Consider the following 19,595-nt stretch of genomic DNA (forward strand, 5'->3'; position numbering starts at 1 on the left):
TGATTGAAATTTTCATCCCTTTTCTAGGTTGAGTATGGTGATTATTTTTGGCTTAGTGCCACCTTTGGATGCCAAGAGGATACTGAAAAGAATTTTGTCATCTGGTTTTTTCAATAGAAAACATAACTGAGAGGCAGTGGTAGTATGGGGAGGCTAATTGCCAATGGCTAATTTCCTTTGATATCATAAAGACTTAACTTGAGAGGGGGATCATTCTCCCTGCAAATCAGTTGATCAGTCAGTAAGTCTTTACTGAATACCTACTAGGTATGGGGCACTGGGCCTGTTGCTTCAGGGACCCTGCCATAGAATAGGACATAATAGCTGCTCCCTACTGCTTCTAGGCTAAAATACAAACACTTCAGTCTAGGATTCAGAGCTGTTGACAATCTGGCCCCAATCTCTTTGGCCAGGCTTCTTTTCCTCTAAATGTCAGCTAAATTTGACTCTCTGCATTTCCCCAAAATCAACATTGTCTCTCTTGGATCTGATCATTCACATTGGCATTTACCCATGCATTCACTCTCCACCTTTGTCTTTTAGAATCCTTTTCTTCCTTCAAGGCTTGGATCAGTTGACATCTCCTCCATAAAGCCTTCCCTGATTCACCTTTATCACATTACTATATATTACTTATCTGTATATGTTGCATCCCCTCAGGAATTCAGAGAGAGAATAGTTGTTCATTTTCCAAGTTATTGACAAATTTGATGTCAGATGAGAATTAAGATGAAGACATATGTATATGCTACCTTTGGATACAACTTTGCTAAGGGGAATTGTTCTGAAAACACTTTCAGAGAGAGGCTTAATAATCACTGTGACCTCTGTGGACAGAATAGCAAGTGACCAAATGATTTTACTCCAAAAAAGCTAACTCAAAAGAGCTGTAGCCATCCCATGTAAGAGGGAGGCTTACCAAACACAGCTTCCCCAGTGGATGATGGATAAAGTATTGAGCATCTCGGAACATCTTTCAGCATATTCATTTGCCACCAAGTGAACAGTTCACTGTATTTGTGAAACAGAGAACTCCACACTTATGGGGAGGGGTTGTTCTCTTGTTATTTTTATTACTATGTCATTTAGTAAAAATGCTTTTGCTTTGAAATAAGTAAGCACTTTAAATAGTAAAACTCAGTATAATGGTGACTGCTTTTGAATATGGGTTGGAGAAGATTTTGATCAACAAAGTACCTAGAACTTGGTTTTGGTCATTTTGGGGATGAAGGGAGGAAGGGGCTGGCTCATAAGTGAGAGTCAGCCTTTGGTTTTACAAAAGTCCTTTAAGGGCAAGTTTGTTTTACTTTTGTTTTTGCATCTTCAGTACCTAAAACAGTTTCTTGAAATAGGGATTGGGGACTACAGTCATCCCTCACTATATTTTGGTTCACTTATTATGGCTTCACTGTATCATGGGTTTAAAAAAAAATCTAATTCTGTATCACGGAGTTTCCACTATATCACAGGATTTTGCAGATGAATACCATACTATACACAATGGAAATGCAGTATGCCACTACTGCTTGCCCAAGTTTGCCAACATACAAGGCTGAACACAAAGCAGGCATTTCTGTATTGTGTAATGGAATGAAAGGTGACCAACCACAGTGCTGTATTCTGTATACTCAGTGTTGATTGGCTCAGTGTTTATAAGAATGTGGAAAAGGTTTATAGGAGAGTGGTACAGGTTTATAAAACCACACACACACATACACACACACACACACACACACATATATGTAATAAAATAAATATAATGTCTCTACTTCATGGAACTTTACTCCTGTGATTGGTGAGGGATCACTGTACTTCATTGCTACTAGGGACCCCCAGGTAAGAAAACTCTCTAAGAGTGCAGGAAAGTGACTTTTCTACAAATTATACAGTTTTAGCAGGTCTCTTGAGTGTCTTGCCTATAGTCATACAACTAGTATATGTCTGAGACATGACTTTAACTTGGGTTATCCAGGGTTAAAGACTTATGACTGAATTGCAGATCAGCTCTCATGCTACTTGCATATGTTATTATTTCTCTCAAAACCTTTCCTTCTATCTTAGAATTGATATTAAGTACTGATTCTAAGGCAGTAAGGGTTAGGCAACTGGAGTTAAGTGACTTGCCCAGGGTCACACAGTTATGAATTTTCTGAGACTAAATTTGAACCAAGGTTCCCCCCAACTTTAGATTTGGCACTTTAGCCACTATGCTACCTAGGTACCTCTATCTTCCATATATTATTAAACTGATTTGAATTTCTGCCCCACTTTATTTCCTTCAAAATATTATGAAAGGGTGATATACATTCCCACTGAAAATATTAGGGCTTTGAATGCATTAATTATACACAAGCAACAAGAACCTGGGCTTGTGTCTCTAAATAAGATAGTTGGAGATGAAAGGGAATGGCAGTCCCACTCTTTCCTTTGACAAATGAGCAGGCTGAAGCAGACCACAGTTGTGGGACTTACCAACATCAAACAATGTTTATGGAAAAGCTCATGTCAGAATCCAGGTCTCCTAGGACAGAGCTCTTTCTACTAACTAGACTATCACCCTGTAGCATCTGGCAGTCCCAGGTGGCCTTCCATCTAAATTTAACCAGGACCAATTCTGCTATATTTCCCAAATCATGGAACAGAGGGCACATGCTTGATGGCACAGCTGTAGATGGATCAAAAAATAGCTTTCTCTGTCTATCTGGCCACATCTGCATGATTAGAGTACTGTCACAACCCTTTGCCTCCCTTTCTAGGAGATAGCTCACATTTCTGAAAGGATTTCAGTGGAGAGAGCCCCATATTTATCTACTGTGAGTAGTATTTGGAGCTACATAAAAACAGTCCAGACAAATGACACCAGTTGTTTTGTTTTGTTTATATAGACATCTGTACACAGAGGCAGGATGGGGACTAGGGAGAGATAAGTAAGGCACAATGTTTTGCTGGTTCTAGACCAAAGAAAAAACAAAAGAAGGATCTAGGAAATGTCTATGTTTTATCAGTACTTCCAGTGAAGTCAGATTGGGGGAATAAAAGTACTGCCAAGCCAGTTTCTTTCCAAAACATTGTCACATCCATGATCTCATTTATCCACACCACATATTCCAAGGGAAGTAGGATGAGTCATGTTTATCATGGAAAGAGAACTGAGCTTCGTGTTAGAAGGTCAGGGTTCAAATGCTGCCTCTATTACTATGTGACCTTGGATAAATCACAACTTCCTAGAGCCTCACTTTTCTCATTTGCAACATGGGGATATTTTATTCAGCCATGTCTCACTCTCTGTGATCCCTTTTGAGGTTTTCTTGGGAAAGATACTGCCACTTTCTTCTCCAGTTCATCTTACAGATAAGAAAACTGAGGCCTCAAGGTTAAGTGACTTGCCTAGGGTCACAAAGCCAGTAAGTGTCTGAGGGCCAGATTTCACCTCAGGAAAATGAGTCTTCCTGACTCCAGGCCTGATGTTCTATCCACTGTGCAAACTGCCCAGACATCATTTATTTTAGCTACATCTTAAGGGTGGGCTGCAAGTACCAAGTGAGACATTAGATAATAAGGTAATGGAAAAACTGCTGGATTTGTAGTCATCAAAACTGGATTCAAATCCAGGATCTGACATTTTCTAACCATGTTTATAAACTAAGGAGTGTGATTTTTACATTATTTACTCCTGCAGGGGTTATTGTTGGCAGGTGTTTGAAGTGCTATTTAAATGTATTTTTCTTAAAACTACTATGTGACCATAAAACACAACCTAAATGTACACTATGACTATTATTCCTTGTACAGATAGGAAGACTGAGGCAGAGACATAAAGTATCTCCCACCTTTATACTCATGATCCTGTGATTTGATGAGACTGACTTGCCTGAAAATTAGATCCAGCTTTCTTTGTTCCTATTCCCAGTCTAAGCACTAAGTGGCAGAAAGCATCCAGGTACCATAGTAAATAAAATTTGAAGTCAATGGACTTGGATTCAAGTCCTTTGGGAGTTGCCATTTACTAATCATGTGATCCTGAGTAAATAATTTAACATCTCTGAACCTTCACTTCCTCATCTGTAAAATAAGAGTTGATTTAGTGACTTTCCCCCACACCAATCCTTAAAAGTTTTTTATTTGACTTCACATTCTACTTTATATTAGCAACATATGGACACTATTTTTTACTAAAAAAAATTTCTTACCTTCTGTCTTAGAAGTGATACTATGAGAAACAGCTGGGTGGCTCAGTACATTGAGAGCTCAGACCTAGAGATGGGAGGTCCTAGGTTCAAATCTGGCCTCACACACTTCCCAGCTGTGTGACCCTGGGCAAGTCACTTAACCCCCATTGCCTAGCCCTTACCACTCTTCTGCCATGGAACCAACACACAGTATTAATTCTAAGATGGAAGGTGAGGGTTTAAAAAAAAGAAAGAAAGAATTGATAGGATGTATGGGTCCTAAGGCAGAAAAGCAATAAGGGCTAGGCAATAGGGATTAAGTCATACAGCTAGGAAATATCTGAGGCCACATTTGAACCCAGAACTTCCCATCTCTAGGCGTGGCTGTCTATCCACTGAGCACCTAGCTGCCTCCCATATGGACACTTATAATCGCTTCTTCAGTTAATTAATAATAATAATAATAATTATTATTATTATTATTTACATTAAAAACACCAGTATCCTTTCTGGTTCTAGTGCGTGACATTTAGAGTCTTTCGCAACTTGGCCCTTTCTAGTCTTTCCAGTTTTTTTTTAACTGTAGTGATTTCCACACACTTCATAAATCAGCTACACTGGTGTACTTGTTAGCCCCAACTCCGTGCCTTTGCATTACTGGTCTTCTATGTAGGGAGAACAGCTTTCCTAGCTTTTTTCGAGTCTCAGCCAAAATCTTATCTTCCGATAGGAGACCTCTACTACTTCCTTAAAATCCCCTTGTTCTGGGCCTTTACCCTTAGGTGATTTTTACTCTGTATATAAAGTGTGTGTATGTTTCTACTTATTTACATGTCGTCTCTCCCAGGAGAAGGGGAGCTCCTCAAGACCAAGAATTGTTTTTGCCTCTCCCTGAATCCCCAGCACTCAGCACAGTGCCTGGCACAGAGTAATCACTTGATTAATAAATATTTGTCGACTGACTAGGAATCTTCCTAAATCTGGCTGGACCCCCTACATTCCTTCAGAGCCTGAGAGTTCTTGCCACCGACCCAAAAGTCTCTTCTCATGCCAAATCTCCACCCCTGTCAGGCAAACCAAGAGGTTAGGGCCCCTCGCCTTGGCACCAGGAACAGAGCTGTCAGGGAAACCCAAATTTTGTGAGTGCCAGAGGACGCTTGCTATCATAACAGACACCCTTTATTTCAGATCAGTCAAAATGAATGAGTTAGTCTATGTCTCTAGCATTCTCCAGGAGAGGAAGGCCTTGTAGAGAGTGTCTCCAGCCTACAAAGGCAGTGCTCTTTCCAGTGAACCGTGGCCATCTCCTGAAGAGTTTGAGCGAATTGTTTAATATCATTGAACAAATTAAGCGGTATACCTGGGTCTAGAACTCGGGTCTCCTCATTCCTAGGCCAGGGTTGTTCTCTAGCCTCCTAATCTATTCTTTCTCCTCCCAGGAAAACCCAACCACTGCATTCTGCCTTCTAAGGTAACACTTCCTTTTAGATAGCATACTCTTTCGGATCAGGGATTAGGATGCTCTTTTTTTCCATCTCTGCCTCCATGGCACTGAGCACTGTACTGTGTACATAGTAGATGCTTAAAATGGCTTTAATTGAATTGCCCATGAAATATGCATTTTGCATGTGAGGAGATCATTGCAACAACAATAGGCATTTTGCAAAAATCTGAGAACATTTTAAAACAAACCAATACTTGTCCTATGTAACTAACTTCTAGACAGCCTATTTCTTTTAGTGAGAAATAGTACAAAAGACCTTCTCAGTTTTATGACCTGGGCCAACCAGCCAAAGTCTCGGGACTTCCTTTCCCTTCCCTGTCAAAGGAGGAGGATAGACCAGACCATCCCGAAGGTCCCCTCCAGCTGAAACACTGATTTGAATTTTAAAATGGGTACCACAGAGACTCAGGATGTGCTTAGACTTCAGTGATCCTGTCAGAGATCTCTTCCTCCTCCTCCTTATTGCCATTGCTGTCCTTCTTCTCTTGAAATTAGACCTTCAGAATATTTTCCTTTGTGGGTAGTTCTTCAATAAATGAGAGAAGGGATTTAGGCCAAAGAAATCCCCTGGGACAATTATGAATTTGGTGATTTGTCTTTGCTTCCCATCCCCTTTGCATATTCCTTCCTTCACTCCGCTTTCCTACCCCCAGGTTCATACAGATTTCCTCCTCTTAAACCCTGCTTCATGCTTCAGCCCTCCATGGCATTCAGTGCTCACCACTCTCTCTTTGACACAGGAAAGCAATGGAATCTGACCAATCCGTTCCATACTGGGACATTGGAGTTTGACTGATTTCCCTTCCCTGGGGCATGGGGCAAACTTAGTCCATACCTTCAAGACATGACTTTCCTGGTAAAATGGTGCTATTTCAGCCATCTGGAGAGCAGAGGGACCTGCCCAATACCTGTGGCATCCTGGAATGAAGCTGTTTCTCTACCCTGCCATCTTTTTCATTTTTTTGGTTTTAATAGGTTTTAATAGGTTTTAATAGGTTTTAATAGGACAATCGTGTATGTGTTAGGGAAGGGGGAGCCTGGGGCTATTGCTGTGTGATGCGGATGAAATCAGTCCATCTCACACTAAACTGAAGTATTAAAAAAGCCTTGTGAATGTGTCCCTTCACTATACTCATGGGCCATACACTCACTGGGTAGGTAGCAGAGATTGTTTACTCTCGGGCAAGTGGCAGGGCAATTCCACATTCCCCTGGTAAACTGGTGGCCCAGGAAGTGAACTGCCTTTTTTTTTTAATTATTGAGAGAAAAGAGGATTCATTCCCACCCCAGTTTGTGTTTTCAGGATGAAAATTCAACGTCGCCCCCCCATGTTGGAGAGCTAGACCCAAGCACCGTATTTGCTCAGAAATCTCTGTTTCTAACATCTCCTCTAGTCAACACAAACAAAATACATTTTTAATGAGAGTCAACAAAACATCTTCCTGAGAGATCCTGGCTTGGGGAGTAGCAGTCTCCATGGGGGCGGTTAAGGAGACATGCTCTTGAGAGATATGAATATGGGTTATTTTTTCTAAGCACTTACTGACTTAAAAAAAAATCATTTTATCTGCTTTGAAAACAAACAACGGACTATAGGTTCAGCCAGAAGTTAAAGACCTCGAGGCCCACTATGGGCTCTGGCTTCCAAGTTCTGTTAAGGCTGCAAGAATGATTGTTGATTAGAAGATGACCTCAGATTTGGAGCTCGTCTAATTCCCTTCTGCACCATTATTGTTGCAAGGAGTTTGCCAGGAAGGGTCCAGGATAAGAAATGCTGGCAGCTGTGGGACTCTTTCTTTCCCCATAACAATAAACCACTAAAAACAGACAACCAAGGCTGCCATGTGGCCCAAGACAGTCTCTTTCTTGCAAACCAACAATGAAAGATGGTGGGAAGCTGTTTTGCTTTATCCCCTTAACCTAGCTCATCAAGCACAAGGCCAGCCTTGATTTCATGATGAGAGAGTGGGCCTGTAGTGAAGGGAAAGTCATTGACCCATCCTGGTGCTTGCCTTTTGGCTCGCAGAGTTCATATCCCACTGGCCTAAAACTGTACATGGTACTAAGATGAGAAGTATCATTAAATAAAGGGATGAAGAACAATCTGCTATCCTCTCCCGTGGAGAAGCATAAACAAGAAAAATCAACAGAAGATCTATCTGCATTAGGAAAAAGTAAAGCCACAACCATTTACATAGTCATTGGCAAGAATTCTGCAACCCTGTGCCAGCCATGCTGCTGAATGGATGAGACCCATTTCTTCCTCTTTAGGGTGGGTTCAACTATTTAAAATCTAGACTCAACAGCAGGGGTCGCTGGAGCAATGGGAGCACAGAACATGGTTTGGAATTTCTTGAAGTTCTCAAGCTGGGGATTCAAACATAGGATCATAAAATATCATACCTGCAAGAGTCTTTTGTCCCATTCTAATCACTCATTTTCCAGTTGAGGAAATTTTGAGACCCAAAGAAATGAATTCCCCTATAATTTAGTGGCATGTTACAGAAAGAGAAGACTGCATTTAGGGTTAGAGAATGGGATTCAAATCTCAGCCTTGCTGCTCATTTGCTCATGTGACCTTTGGTGAATAATTCTGTCTCTGGGCTTCAGTCTCCTTATTTGTAAAATTAAAGGGTTAGACTATATGACTTCTAAAATCTCTTCTAACTCCAATGCTATAATCTTTTAATCTGGTCTCCTGACTTTCAGACTAGTGCTCCTTTTATAGAAGTTCCAATAGTTTAAACCCATTTCTAGTCATTAGGAATAGTTTTATTCTAAAGTATGAACAAATCAGAATAATATTTATTTCATATTATATCATGCTAAATTAGAATCTTCTACAACTATACAAGACTTTTACTTTCTACTTTGACAACTATTGTTATGTTTATTTTGATTTTTTCCCACTTTGTTAACTAGTTAGAGTAGGTATTAATATTCCCCTTTTATAAGTAAACCAAAGCCTACTGAGATTAAGTGACTTCACCAAGATCACACAGCTAGTTGCAAGGCCAGGAACTAGATTGTAACTTTCTGGCTCAGTCCATGACGGCTTTTTGATCATAGACTCAAGGACTTAAAAAGCCCTGGGTATCTGGTTTCCTTTGCTAATCAGTCTTGAGAGACACACGAGGCCAGGATCATGCTGAGCTCCATTGTGCCCTGAAAGATCTTGCCTTGCTAGTAAGAGATGCACATTTGAGAGTGAGGTTAAGGATACTGGCAATGAGTAGGATAGAGTCAGCTTAAAAGACAGGGAGTCATTTTTACTGAGAGAGTACCTGTGGAGAGCTGGGTAAGAATGCTCTCTTCTGCTAGGCCCTTGTTCCCTAGTAAGATGAAGCAGAATCATCTGGGATTTTAGGAAGTTCCTTTTTAGTTCTCTCATTCACTCAAGGATTCTAGCCAAAATATTCCAGCAAAGGATGTCCTTAACATAGGCAGAATAGGTGAGTGCTTACTTTTCGTGATGTGATTGTCTACCTCCTCCATCCATCCATTCATTCAATGAGCATTTATTATGTCCCTACTATGTGCCAGACATTGTGCCAAGTGCTCTGCATACAAAAAGAGGCAAAAATCCCTAGTTAAGAGGTTATAATCTAACAGGAAAGCCTACATGCAAACAAATATCCAAAGTGAGCTACATAAAAGATAAATAATTAGAAATCATTAACAGAGGGAATTAAGAAAGGTTGAGGAAGGTTTTCTGTAGGAGGTGAGACTTTAGTAGGAAACTAGAGAGGTCAGGAGCCAGAGTGAGGAGGGAGAGAGTCCATAGAGGGGGATAGCCAGAGAGACTGATCAGAGCCAAGAGAAGGAAAGTCTTATTGGTAGACTAGGCAGAAGGCCAGTATCACTGGATGGATGACGTTGGGAAGTAAGGTACAAGAAGACTGGAAAGGTACGAAGCACTTTGAATGTCCAACAGAACATTTTCTATTTGTACCATGAGGCAAAGGAAAGCCACTGGGATTTATTGAGTATGGGGATGACATGATCCTCATGACTTTATCTGCCTGTCAGTGTAGGAAATTCCACCATTAGAAATTCTTTCTCTTGGATAAAGCAGAGCCTTTCAAAAATGAAAACAAACCCCAATAAGGGGATGGATGCCATTGTAAATGACTAAGCTGTTTAGGTGAATTAGTTTATCAGTCCTTTCTTTCCTAATGTGAAGGCTTCTCATAGGAAGCACTTCCTACCTGAAAGAGGAGGAAAGGAACTGCAGAATCAGGGAAATGATGCAGAAAGGTGAGGGGGAAGAGCACTAAAAATAAACTTCACCTGCTTCACAGTGTTGTCAAGGAAGTCTAGCTGGGCCCCAGCTGCCTGATAATACTAAATCCTTAAATTAAAATAATGTTGTAAAATTTCAAAGTGTTACTATATACACATTGAGTCCCACTATTCTCTTCAGAGGCAGCTTAGTATATTTGATAAACAACTGGTCTCAGAGTAAGAAATGCATGGGTTCAGGTTTTGCCACCGACATACACTAACAACAGACAAATTATTTAGCCAATCAGCTCCAGAGAGGGTTTGCTTCATCAAGAAAATCCCAGACCTGAACAAAAAACAAAACTAATCCTGTGGACCATTTTGCAGATTAAGAAACTGAGGCATATATAAGCTAAAGTGACTTGTGCAAGCTCCCCCCGAGATGATAAAAGGCAGGATGAAGACCAGAACACGGGTTTCTTGGCTTTTGGTCCCGTGTCCTTTTCACTAGACTGTACTATCCTCTCCTGGGTTGGGCTGCCCAGGCTCATATTATACAGCTATGAACTGTAGTATTCCCTGGGCTCTTTGGTATTTGCTAAACTTCGAGAAGGCAGACGTAGAGGTATGGTTTCCTGAAAAGCTTAGCGAGACATAGGTTTCCATGACCTTTTACCCAGATTCCCTGAGAGTCGAGATGCCAGATTTCTTGGCAGGTAAGGAACCCAGTATTCCAAATGGATTGTCCAACTCTTTTTGAGTGTTTTTTGTCAATCTGTCAATCAGTTGGAAATGCACATTGCTTACATATGAATTAGTAGATTCCATGTGTCCTCCTATCTATGAAGCAGAAAGGGGATTGGCTGTGACTGCCCCTCATGTCCTTAACATGGTTCAGTGACTATTTACAGTAGACACCTGACCTAGCCAAGGCAGAGAGGCATAAAAATAAATGATCTCAGGGCTGTGTTTGAAAGTACAGCACAGATGAAATAAATGCTAAGTGTCAGCAACCTGTGTGTGTGTGTGGGGGGGGGGTGTATACACATGATGTAATTAGACTCTGGTAACCTTTATATAGGACCAAAGGATCATAAATCTTGAATTAAAAAGAACCTCAGAGGCCATCGAATTCAACCCACATTTAGCATAGTGCCTGGCACATTGTAGGCACTTGACAAATGTTTATTGATTTGGGTGATTTTGTAGTTGAGGAAATTGAGGTCTAGGCAGTAACTTGACTAGGGTAAGATGGTATCTTAGTGGGATGAGTCAGTGCTTTTTGGATTGTTGGCATTTTGGGAGATAAGCTGAAAATATATGGGCTACAAGTGGAAAGCCTTCACAGTTCTATAACATGATGGTATTCTCCAGCTGTGCCCTCTCTAGAAATTGAACTCATTCCTACTTGGCACCTCCTCCAAAGTACTGATCACCATTAATCTTTGCTCTGAAACTAACTCATTCTTATCATGCCCACTGCCATATAAACACAAGAAATATATTGCATTGTAGAGTAGTTCATATTTTTTATGAACCCTTTCATTTGTAAGGGCAATTTTCTCATTGGGCAGGGATTTTTATCTCTATAGAGCTTCCAAGAAAAAATCGAGGTACAGAGAGTGGTTGAGTGTATCAACAGAAGGGAACGCTTGGCCCAAATGGAAAGAGTTCATATGACCCACAGAATTCCTAAGTAGTTTTGCAAACAGTTAACTTCTGGTCATTTCCTGAAAAAAAGAATTCCTGTTCAGATATATTTCTTGAGATGGAGCTAAACACTGCTTCTGTTAGAAAAGAGGCTCTTGGGGCAGCTAAGTGGTTCAGACGATAGAAACTTAGGCCAGGAGAGCAGAGGTCCTGGATTCAAAACTGGCCTCAGACACTTCCTAGTGGGCAAGTCACTTAATCCCACTTGTCTAGCCTTTACCACTCTTCTGACTTAGAACCAATACACAGTATTGATTCTAAGACAGAAGGTCAGGGTTTTGGAAAAAGAAAAAAAGAAAAAGAAAAAGAAAAGAGGTTACTTGAGAGGAGAGATTTTTTCATTCTTTGTATTCATAGCCCTAACATATAGCACAGTGGTTGTGACATAGTAAGGACTTTGGACATGCTAGTGAATGTTAGATTCTCTTTAAGTTATCCACCCTGTACTCATATGACTTTCTAGTGAAGTCTTTAAATAAAATTTTCATAAATATCTACATCATCACAAGGAATATTGATGGTGTCCATTTTCCTACAGAGAAAGGGTTGACTTTGAGGTCTTGATTTTGTGATTTTGTGAGGTTTAGTTTGTGATTTCCAAGTCATTACAGAGAAGGACAAGGAAAGATTGGAGGACAAACCACTTCTATACAGTGCCCACATGGTTACAGGACTTTTAATCTTCACTGTAACATTGGCTGCCTCCATTTCCTCCAAACCCTTTTGCTCTATGAACTTCAGCCAAGGATGTGCCACAGAGTAGCTAAGTAGCCTGCTCTATCTTGGTGAGACCATCTACTGCAGCAGTTCTCAACCTCTCAATTTGTAGCAATGAGAATACATGGTGCATATCAGGTATTTACAGTCCGAATCATAACAGTAGCAAAATGACAGTTTTGAAGTAGCCACCAAAATCATTTTTTGGTTTGGGGTCACCGCAACATGAGGAACTGTATTGAGGGGTCACGGCATTAGAAAGGTTGAGAACCACTGCTCTACTGGCTTAGAGTGAGTTGGAATTTGGGGAAGGTTAACTATTACAAACGGTAAAATATGTCAGGACTACAGATTCCAAGGGATGTGGGTGCTGGTAAGGCATTCTGGTACTTCTCAGTAAAATGATCAACATGAAACTCATTAAATTGTATGGATCTGACCACAATTTCTATGCACAGTAGCAAACACCCTGAGGAGTAGCCAGCCGTTTCTTAATTAAGGAAACCTGGTTCATATTCTTATCAACAAACACAAATTTCTTGGTGTTGTGGGCTTCTACAAAGTGTGTATGCAATTAGGGGTGTGTGCATGTATGTATATGTGTGTATTCATTTGTCTGATTGCCAATCTGTAGCTCCATGTATGCCACTAGATGCAAACCTATGTATGTAGGTATGCGTGAGTATGTGTGGTATTAATCTTATTTGTTATAATTTTAAGTCTTTCATGCACCTGCTAACCTTATCTCCCTAAGTAAGGAGGAGCCCCAAGAGTAGGGGAAAAGTGTGTATATATTTAGATAAATAGAAAAAACAGATAGACAGACAGATAGATAGACAGACAGATAGATAGATAGATAGATAGACGGATAGAATTTTTGTTCTGCATCTTGCATTACTGATAAGTATATGTACATATATATATATTTTAATCAATTCAATCTAGTATAATCCAAGTCTTTATTGAGCACTTACTGTATACCCAGCCCTGTATGTGAGTAGTTATCGGCAATGTAAGATGCAAAATAAAAATTGTATCTATTATTTATCTAAATATACACACACATTTTTCCCTACTCTTGGGGTTCCTCCTTACTTAGAGAGGTTAAGATTAGCAGGTGCATGAAAGACTTAAAATTATAACAAAATATTATATATAAAATGTAAAAGTATGCTTTTCTTTTTCTTTCCTTCGTGGTATGGGACAAAAGTCCAGCTGGCCTGTTATTTCCAGTTGAGCCTATAACCAATGGCTTCCTTTGGAAATTGTTAGAAATGTTCCTCCCGACTAGGAAGGCCCCATCTGCAAGACTTCCTGCTGATTTGGATGGCTGCATCTGGTCTCAGTTGGGTGTTCAGAACTCACTAGGAATGTACTGGATTTCCCCACAACACTCCTTGACCACACCAGGAGGAAGCATAGGGAGAAGAGCTCTGGAGGTCAGAGCTTTAGAAGTGCCAGGCTCTCCCATTTCATTAGGATTGGAAGCAGCAAAAGAGCTCGTGTCTACTACATAATAGCGGGAGGCCAGTTTTAGGAATTACACTGGCTCTGGAGTCCGGGGACCAGGGACTCAGATGTCAGCCTGCATGCTTTCTGCCTGTTGTTAATTTGGGTGAGTTATTTACTCTTCCCAGGTCTCCATTAAGGTGGGGGAGTCAAGAAGACCTCAATTCCAATCTGGCCTCAGATTGCTCACTAGCTATATAACCCTGGGCAAATCACTTGATCTCAGTCTGCTTCAGTTTCCTCTCTCAGGGTGATATTTGTAAAGCACTTAGCACAGTGCTTGGCACATAGGAAGTGCTATATAAATGTCAGACGATGAATGATGATGATAATTATGCATTCTCTTATCTATAAATAAGGGGGTTGGATTAGACGGTCTCTGGTTTCTCTTGTGTGTGCCAGGTCAATGAGCCTAGCATTTATATAGCCTAACCTTACGGTTCCAGTTTCCAAGATGTCCACATCACACTCTGTGGTTTAGAAAATGAAAATACTAAGAAGCAACAAACCAGAGATCTAAGCAAAACCGTAAGTTCTGAATGGACTGGGAAGATTCTAGGCTAGATTTTTAAAAAATCATAAATGGGGGATGGGGTGGGGAGAGAAAATTTTCAAGAAACTCACCAGGACTCCTTCTTTCCAATGAGATTTCTTACACCTTCGAGGTGAATACATATTTTTTAAATGGATATAAGGGCATTCCCCTTCATTGTCCTAAAAGGCAATCCCAAGCACCCACTTAGAGAATGGTAGAACTTGTAGAGAGGGGGATTTGAGCTCATTTAGCCTCTAAGCACTTCATCTACAGTTGAGAAAAGGGAAGCTTAAGAGGAAGTGGCTTGCTTAAACTGACAGTGTCTTGGTGTTCTGACCATTATACAATGATGTGGACAACTTGTCCTTATCACTCATTCAATATAGCTTACTTGTTTTTATCCTTGGGTGAGTTTATCCATTACTGACTGGGTATAAGCAAATAAGAAGACCGCACTACTTCCGGTCTCTTACAGGGCAGAAGACTGACAGAATTATGAAACCTCAAGAACTCAGAGCCTTGGTTGGCTTCAGGCCACTAAATGGTACAGTGGATACAACATTAGGTCTAGAGTCAGGAAGACTCGAGTTCAAATCCAGTCACAGACCAGACTTACTAGCTGTGTAACACTGAACAAGTCATTTAACCTTTATTTACCTGTTTCTTCAGCTATAAAATGGAGACAATACTTTGGGTTGTCATGAGGATGATATAATATTGGTAAAGCACTTAGCACAGTGTCTGGCACATAATCATCATTTAATAAATGCTTATTTCCTTCCTTTCAGCACCACTGGCCTTTGAATGACCAATTGAAAGACTGAGCAAGGTTGTGAGTCACTGATAGATTAATTTCTTAACTTTGTTATCTCTAAAACTATAAATAGTTTTCTTACTAAAAAAAGTGTTGCTATTTGTAATTGCTATATTCCTTTCTCATTTTTTCTTTGCTAATGGACAGCTCACTAGATAGGGGGAAATGAAATATATTCAGAAAAGAAGATGATATAAAACCTAAAGATATTACAATTAAAAATATATTGTAACAGATAAAGGTAATTGATTTGCATAAATTTCTGTTGTATACATGTGTATATAGTCAGGCATGGCCATACCTATATACATGTGGAAGGGGAGAGAGAGAGAGAGAGGGAGGGAGACAGAGAGAGAGAGAGGGAGGGAGGGAGGGAGAATTTACTAATATAAATAACTGAAGTTTGGCCTTGAGTGATGAATTGTTTGGGTCAGAACAATTTACAAAACCTAGCTCTTCTGAAGCATGGAGAGCCTATGATTTGACACCAATGAAATCAGACCTTAAAGGTATTAGCATTGTACTTTTGTGACAACATATGAAAGGTTGTGTGGCCTATGATATGACGGTCCAACCTTGGAGACAGGAAGTTCTGCCTGAGATATAGTAGTTGTGTTACCAAAGGCAAATCATTCAACCTCTCCTTGTTCCAGAAAACTCTTTAAGACAAAATTAAAAGGTTGGTGATCTCTATTAGTGAAGAGATTTTGCACACTATAAGGGTTCCACATATTGATGAAATCACAGGTCTGGACAAAAAAAATGTGTTTATCTGTTCTGCTCCTATGGATAGTCTTTGTACATGCCATGGATCTCATGAAAGGTCAAGTTTAACAGTTGCATTAAGGGACTACTTCAGGATCAGAAAGATGAAAGAAGCTGAGTCTATGTGGTATCAACACAACTACCATGGGATTAAAGATCTGTAGCTGGAATGGACTTCAGTGACCATCTCTGGCTTAACCCTTCTTATTTTACAGATTAAGAAACTGAGGCATAGGTCATTTAAGTGACATTGAAGTAAAAGGTACAATCTAGCCATTTACTGTTTCACAGGTACAAGGCTCCAAGAATGGTTGAGTCAACTCAATCAACTTCATTATATTGTGTCATTGATTTCAGTTATTTTTTGTCATGCGTGACTCTGTGACCCCATTTGGGATTTTCTTGGTAAAAATACTGGAGTGGTTTGCCACTTATTTCTCCAGCTCATTTTATAGGTGAGGAAACTGAGGCAACCAGGATTAAATAATTTTCCCCAGGTCACATAGCTAGTGTCTGTAGCTGGATATAAATTTGGGTTTTCCTGACTCCAGACCCAGTGCTCTCTCCACTGTGTCACCTAGTTGCTCTTGTGTGATAGATATCTAAAGCTCATGTTAAAGGAAGAAGTTTAAAGGGTCCTTTCTGGGAACCCTGGTAGTAGTGACCATGGTAAGAAAGACTCAAAGCAGAGAGTTTTCACTTGATTTGCATCCCAGGAGGATGAGAGGCATCAGATCTCAGACCCTGAGAACGTCACCCCTTTTGTGTCCTCACTGAATACTCAGCCAGGATTCACATATATTCACTCTCATGTTTGTAACTCTTGCACGTCTCTGTAACTTCCTTCTCTTTAGAGGTCACATGAGTTTAGACAATCCCCCAACTCTCTTTTTTATGGAGGGATTGGCTTCTCTTATCGTTCTCTTCCATGTTATTGGCAGGGTTTATTAGGCTTTGTAAATATCTAAAATGGAAATAGACCCACCCAATATTAGTTAATGTTGAAAATAAGAAGGAAAGAACACAAGAGAAATGAGAAGTCTCTGGCAGGACACTGAGCCATGTTTTCTGGTTTTCCATATAATCACAATGTTATCTGGTTCAGAATGTTCTATTACCATATAAAATTTATTTCCAATAGCTCTGCTATATATCAGTGGGACATGCGCATCTCTGCTGCTAAGGCATCCTTTTTTGCATTGGCACCTGTTGTTTTCCTTAGATGTCAAGGACTGACATTTGATATCATTATGCCCTGTCAGTATATTAATGATTAAATTTCCTGTTCCACTCCCTCCCCTACCCCATGCCCCTGCTTCCATCTGACATTGAATTTAACGGTGACCATCTGTATTGCAAATGAAATCAATAACCCCCAATCTGGCATTCAGTTCTCCCTGAAAAAAGAAAATGGCCTTGAAATGGGGGTGGTGGTAGCTGCAGCTTCCCCTCAAAAGAGCCATAGCATGGGGCTCTCCTCTCTCGCAGATATAGGGTTGGAAGGTGTATCCTCTGGGATGAGGAGCACTATGAAAAAAATCTCTGTATGGTGACTTTTCTTTAGGTAGGGAGAAATCATTCTTTTTTTTTCTCATATGAAATATTCTTTTTTGCTCTCATCTCCAGGTTCTTGAAGGTTCGGGTCATTTTTCAGGGCTTCTTCAGCACTCTCTGCAAACTCTGTCCCCTTGTCTTCATTTGTGTAGTAGGTGCCCTTGTGCCGGAACATGTAATGCAGAATTACAAGCAGGAGGCAGATGAGGACAAAGGCCACAGCAGCAATCACACCTGCAGGAAACCAAGAACCACAAATGAATGAGCTAATATATATCATGTACTTGGCAAGTCTTAAAGTGCTATGGAAATGTCAGATATTATTTTATTTGTTTGAGTCTTTTTGAATTCTATTTCTAAAAGTTCTATATTTAATAAAGACCAAGTAAAATGAACATTTCCATATACAGAGGTGAGCAGAAAAAAGGATTGTACTTGAAACCACAGAGAGAGACACACACACACACACACACAAAGACATACACACATACACATAGAAACAGGTACGCACAGAGGCAGAGACAGAGAGACACACAGAAGAGACATAGAGAGATATGGAAACAAAACGAAGGTGTCTGGGTGAGAGGGAAAGAGGGTCACAGAAAGACAGATAGATGGAGAGACAAAGAGGGATAGAGGCAAAGGCAGAAACAAAGTCAGAGTCCCAAGACTAGAGCTTTGTGATCTCCAGGGCTATGTGGCCAATGACTGTCAAGACCAGTACAAGAAACCTAAAGGGAGATTTTTTTGTTGGCCAGGAATGGAGGGAGATAAGCATCAAAGATAATGCTACTCTGGAAGGCTGGAGAGTCTAGGGGCTAGAGGGTGACATAAGGGATTGGAGTTCTGGAAGTCTAGAAGCCTTGGAGTTAGATTCATCTCGAGGGTCCTCAGAAAAGGTAACACGAACAATTTCAAAAGTAGGATGGGTGGAAGAGACAGGATGATACCAAAGGCACAGCCAGAATGTTGTCCTGACCAGGAGACAGATATGGGGAAGGGATGCTGAAAGCAGGAAGAAAGGTTCTATTTTCAGAGGTCTTACTCACCGGTAATAATGGCAATTTCAGTCACCGAAGTGAGTCTCACGTCTCCGTCTGAGAAGAGAGCACATGTGTCAAGCTGGATTAGATAAATATGGTCGAATGGAGAGAAATCACCAATTCATTGGTTCTTCCCAACTTCCTTTTGCCACCACCAACCTCACCTTAAACTAAGTTTAAACTAAGTATGGAGCTTCTCTTAAGATTACGGAGCAATCCATCCTCGATTGCTCTGCCTTTCTCTCCCCTGTTCTAGGGTCTGTTGTGTTCCATAAGGAGGTGAGAGCAGTAAAAATAACACTAGGGATAGGTGAAGTATCATCTACAGTGGAAAGGACACTGGACTAGAAGTCATGAAATCTGGGTTCAAGTCTCAGTGTTGCCAATGATTAATTATCCATATTCTGTGTTTCTAAAATGTGATTAATAATAATTTACATTAAAAAACTCTCATTTGAGCTTCCCAACAGCCCTCTGAGATAGGTACTACAATTATCATTATCCTCCTTTTATAGATGAGGGAATGAACGTTTGAGGAATTTAAATGACTTATCTAGGATCACACTGCCAGAGAGTGTTAAAGCAGGATTGAAATGCAGATTTTCCTGAGTCCAAATCTAGTGCTCTTTCTACTAAACTATATTGACTATTAATTATATCATTGCTGATTCTCAAGCTCTTCCCTCTCCTAAAATTAACTATATTTTCAGTTAAGAAACTGATATTGTTGCTATGCTGATATAAGTAACTAATAAAATGTAATCTCCTGTTCCTTCCAAAGATAGCTGTATTTAAAGTAGAAGTCTAAATATTAAGTCAAGTTGTCAGTCAGTAATCAATCAATTTATAAACATACATTTGATTCAGTGTCTCCTATATGCTGGACACTATGCTAAGTGCTTGAAATCAGAGAAGAAAAAGACAGTCCCTGCTCTCAAAAAGGTCACAGTCAATGCAAGAAGACAACATGCAAACAGATATATACTAAGCAAGTTAATTCAGGATAAACAAGAAATAACAAAAGGAAGGCACTAGAATTAAGAGGGTTTGA

The 19,595-nt window shown here is 40.2% G+C and overlaps 1 protein-coding gene and 1 long non-coding RNA gene across 3 annotated transcripts in view; one reads left to right on the top strand and one right to left on the bottom strand.

The window, feature by feature from the left end:
* Positions 1 to 14,220: 14,220 nt before the first annotated feature.
* LOC130453676 (uncharacterized) overlaps positions 14,221 to 19,595 on the top strand; it is a 68,385-nt gene continuing 63,010 nt past the window's right edge. The window contains exons 1-2 of the long non-coding RNA XR_008911159.1: positions 14,221 to 14,361; positions 15,157 to 15,197. This is a non-coding gene — a long non-coding RNA (uncharacterized LOC130453676). The remainder of the gene's footprint in view (positions 14,362 to 15,156; positions 15,198 to 19,595) is intronic.
* GYPC (glycophorin C (Gerbich blood group)) overlaps positions 16,981 to 19,595 on the bottom strand; it is a 93,324-nt gene continuing 90,709 nt past the window's right edge. Inside the window, exons 2-3 of one of the 2 annotated variants that reach the window (XM_007494037.2) lie at positions 18,551 to 18,598; positions 16,981 to 17,735 (exon numbers count right to left, since the gene is read on the bottom strand). In XM_007494037.2, coding sequence (XP_007494099.2) covers positions 17,539 to 17,735; positions 18,551 to 18,598 — 245 coding nt within the window. In that variant the 3' untranslated portion in view covers positions 16,981 to 17,538. Of the gene's footprint in view, positions 17,736 to 18,550; positions 18,624 to 19,595 lie in introns of both variants that reach the window. The other variant, XM_016433574.2, reaches the window with a different exon arrangement.

The sequence above is a fragment of the Monodelphis domestica genome, chromosome 4 (genome assembly GCF_027887165.1).
Source record: "Monodelphis domestica isolate mMonDom1 chromosome 4, mMonDom1.pri, whole genome shotgun sequence".
Lineage (NCBI taxonomy): Eukaryota > Metazoa > Chordata > Mammalia > Didelphimorphia > Didelphidae > Monodelphis > Monodelphis domestica.